At 36.4% G+C, this 2,942-nt stretch overlaps 1 protein-coding gene across 1 annotated transcript in view; it reads left to right on the top strand.

Moving 5' to 3' along the window:
• LOC132174098 (26S proteasome non-ATPase regulatory subunit 13 homolog A-like) overlaps window positions 1-1,245 on the top strand; it is a 5,768-nt gene extending 4,523 nt beyond the window's left edge. The window contains exon 4 of the mRNA XM_059585802.1: window positions 843-1,245. Within this exon, the coding sequence (XP_059441785.1) occupies window positions 843-1,245 (403 nt within the window). The remainder of the gene's footprint in view (window positions 1-842) is intronic.
• The last annotated feature ends 1,697 nt before the right edge of the window (window positions 1,246-2,942 follow it).

The following is a 2,942-nucleotide window of genomic DNA, read 5'->3' as shown; positions in this document are numbered from 1 at the left end:
CGATAGTTATCGGTCGGTAATCGGTTAAAAATTTTATACCGATAAGCTTATCGGTCGGTAATCGGTCGGTTAAAATTTTTTTATCGGTTAACCGATATGACCGATATGACCGATATGACCGATAAGTTATTTTAATTTTTAATTTTTTAAAATTTTATATTTATTATTAAAAGTTAAAACCAAAACGACGTCGAATTTCCTTCCAATGAAGAATTTCAATTTTGCCATTTTGAATCAGATAAAGCTTGATTTTTTGGTTGACATATTTTGTTCATTGGAACGAAATGGGCTTCCAGAAGCTAGAACAGTAGAACCGATTTTGCATTTTTGCTCATGGAGCAATCTCAGATGATGCTCTCAGTAAGAGAAAGAGTTTATTATATTAATATAAACTAAAAAATAAAAAAATAAAAAGCCTAATAAAAAGCCCACAAAACTCAATCTAGCAATTCTCAAATTAATTTTTGGCCCAATTAGCAATCAGTAAAAAAACCCAATAAAAAGCCCACAAAAGCCCACAAAAGCCCAAACCGGTTTAACCGACCGATTAACCGACCGGTTAACCGATTACCGATTTGACCGATAATTTTCGGTTAAGACTTCTTATCGGTCGGTAATCGGTTAAGATTTGGTTAACCGATAGCTTATCGGTTAACCGACCGATAAGTCCATTAACCGGTCTTAACCGACCGATACCCAGCCCTAGATGAATAGAATCATACTGTAACTGAATTTCCCAAGACACCCTTATAATAAAATGGCCTAAAATTCCTTGGTCTTGGTGGTATTTCACGAGGTCTAAGGTTCGAATTCCCTTGGGTGCAAATAATTCTTGGGACCAGTCCACCGGTGAAGCCCTACCAGATCCGTGTGGAGGGTGCGCTTTACACTGGTCCGAAGGATAAAGTTGATGTAGATATAAATGATTTGGATCACGAGAAGGAAGCACTGGAAATGGAGACCAATGAGGCTCCTGTGGAAGTTGGTGCACCAGGGACTCTTGTGGGAGACTTGGACCAGAACAACCAGGCAACTGCTCCTCATCTTGTCAATGATTTAGGGTTAGAAAGAGAATTTGGTAATAGCTGTCATGTCTTTGATGAAAACTGGGATGCCTCACCTCCTAATCATGCTCAAGATAGCCCTTCAGAAACCTTTGATGTCCATCAAAAGGCAGTCAAAGAAATGGGTCTTCTGAAAGTGCCGAAAGCTTGCCCTCCCTATTCAAAGCAGCTCACTGGCTAAAAAACAAACAAAGAAAATAGAGAATTTTGTAGCCCATTTTTCTCACTTAGCTCTTTCTTTCTCTCATGGCGGTTCCTGAAGCCACCGAGGATGGGTCCACCTATGCTCTGGACTCTGACCCTCAAGCACTCCCATTTGAAGACCCCACCACCACCACAACAACTGAACCCTCTTCCACCACCACTGAGACCCCGGTCACTGCCCCCAACAGAGCCCGACCCATTAGCTCATAACGTTGAGTTCGAGTCAGCTTCCGCATCTGAGCCTCTGGTTCCAGCCACCTCCTCTGGAAAACAACGAGTTGATGGGAGGAATTATTTTTTTCTCTATTGTCACGGGTTTTTGTTGGGGGTATTTATGGGAAGATCTATCGATGGGCTGTTCTTTCAGGAAAGGAATATTTCTCAAAATGAGAAATAACTATTCGTGTGGCATGGCTATTCCATTGGATAAAAAACTAACCAAACAATGGAATAACTATTCTATAGCAATAATTATTCTATTTCAAGGGTTTATTTTGCATATCAAACATGCCTTTAGTTTTATGACACCTTACCAAATGGTAGAGCCATAAAAGTTTTCCGTTGGAAAAGGGGTTGGGGGAGCCTATATATCATGATATGAAAAACTTTAGCATTAGTATCTTATCTTAGGGGAAAATCCACTTTACCCTCCTGAAATTTTAGGAGTTTTTCAATTTGAATCCTAAAGTTTAAAAATTGGCAATGTATCCCCCCTAATATTTCAAAAATTTTCAATTTAAACCTTCCGTTACTAATTTCTGTTAAATTGGACGTAAATTTTTTTAAAAAAGCCTGAGGGTAGTTAGGTAATTTCATAAATTTCCGTCCAATTTGACGGAAATTAGTAACGGAAGGTTTAAATTGAAATTTTTTGAAACATTAGGGGGGTATATTGCCAATTTTTAAACTTTAGGGTTTAAATTGAAAAACCCTTGAAACTTCAGGAGTGTAAAGTGGATTTTTCCCCTTATCTTAATAGCCTATCTTTACTATGTACGGTTCAGTGACAAGGTCACAAAGGTCACAAGCTGATTGATATAATCTTAGGCATTTGTTACGCAAGTGTTTAATTAATAGACATCTTGTGTAAACATGTATATGCAGCACACTGACTAGTGATTGATCATCGTCTCATATGAAATTAGAAATAATATTATTTTCATAAACATGTCATTCAATAGACTGTATGAAACCTCAGTCTCACATTTCTTGATATTGGTATCTGTTTTTTTTTTTTTTTTTTTTTTTCCAAATTAATTGTAGGAATTGGAATTTGTGAAAGATTTGTGAGCACAGTGTTTGTAAAAATAAAGTGTCATTTTAAGTTTATGATTAATATGTCGGGTATAATGCAAAATTCGAATTGTAATGAAATGGATGATCCCAAATGAAAAATTGTTAGTTATTAATCTTGAAAAAGAACTCAAGAAGTAAAGAATATAACTAAAAAAATAATTAACTTATAACAGAGTTGTAATATGAATAGGACTATCTTAAACTTATAAAATGCCTACAGAAATAAAGAAGATGAAGAAAAAAACCTAGAGGGTCAATCGTACTAATTTTATTATTATTATTATTATTATTATCTTTATGGTTATCAATCCCAACATAATCTGAGGGGTTCCAAAAGCCAAGGGAGGGCATGGCCAACTTGGCCTCCTCCATCTACCA

Source organism: Corylus avellana, chromosome ca3, assembly GCF_901000735.1.
Source record: "Corylus avellana chromosome ca3, CavTom2PMs-1.0".
NCBI lineage: Eukaryota > Viridiplantae > Streptophyta > Magnoliopsida > Fagales > Betulaceae > Corylus > Corylus avellana.
The sequence above is the reverse complement of the archived record's forward strand: the minus strand, read 5'-3'. Positions and strand labels throughout refer to the sequence as shown.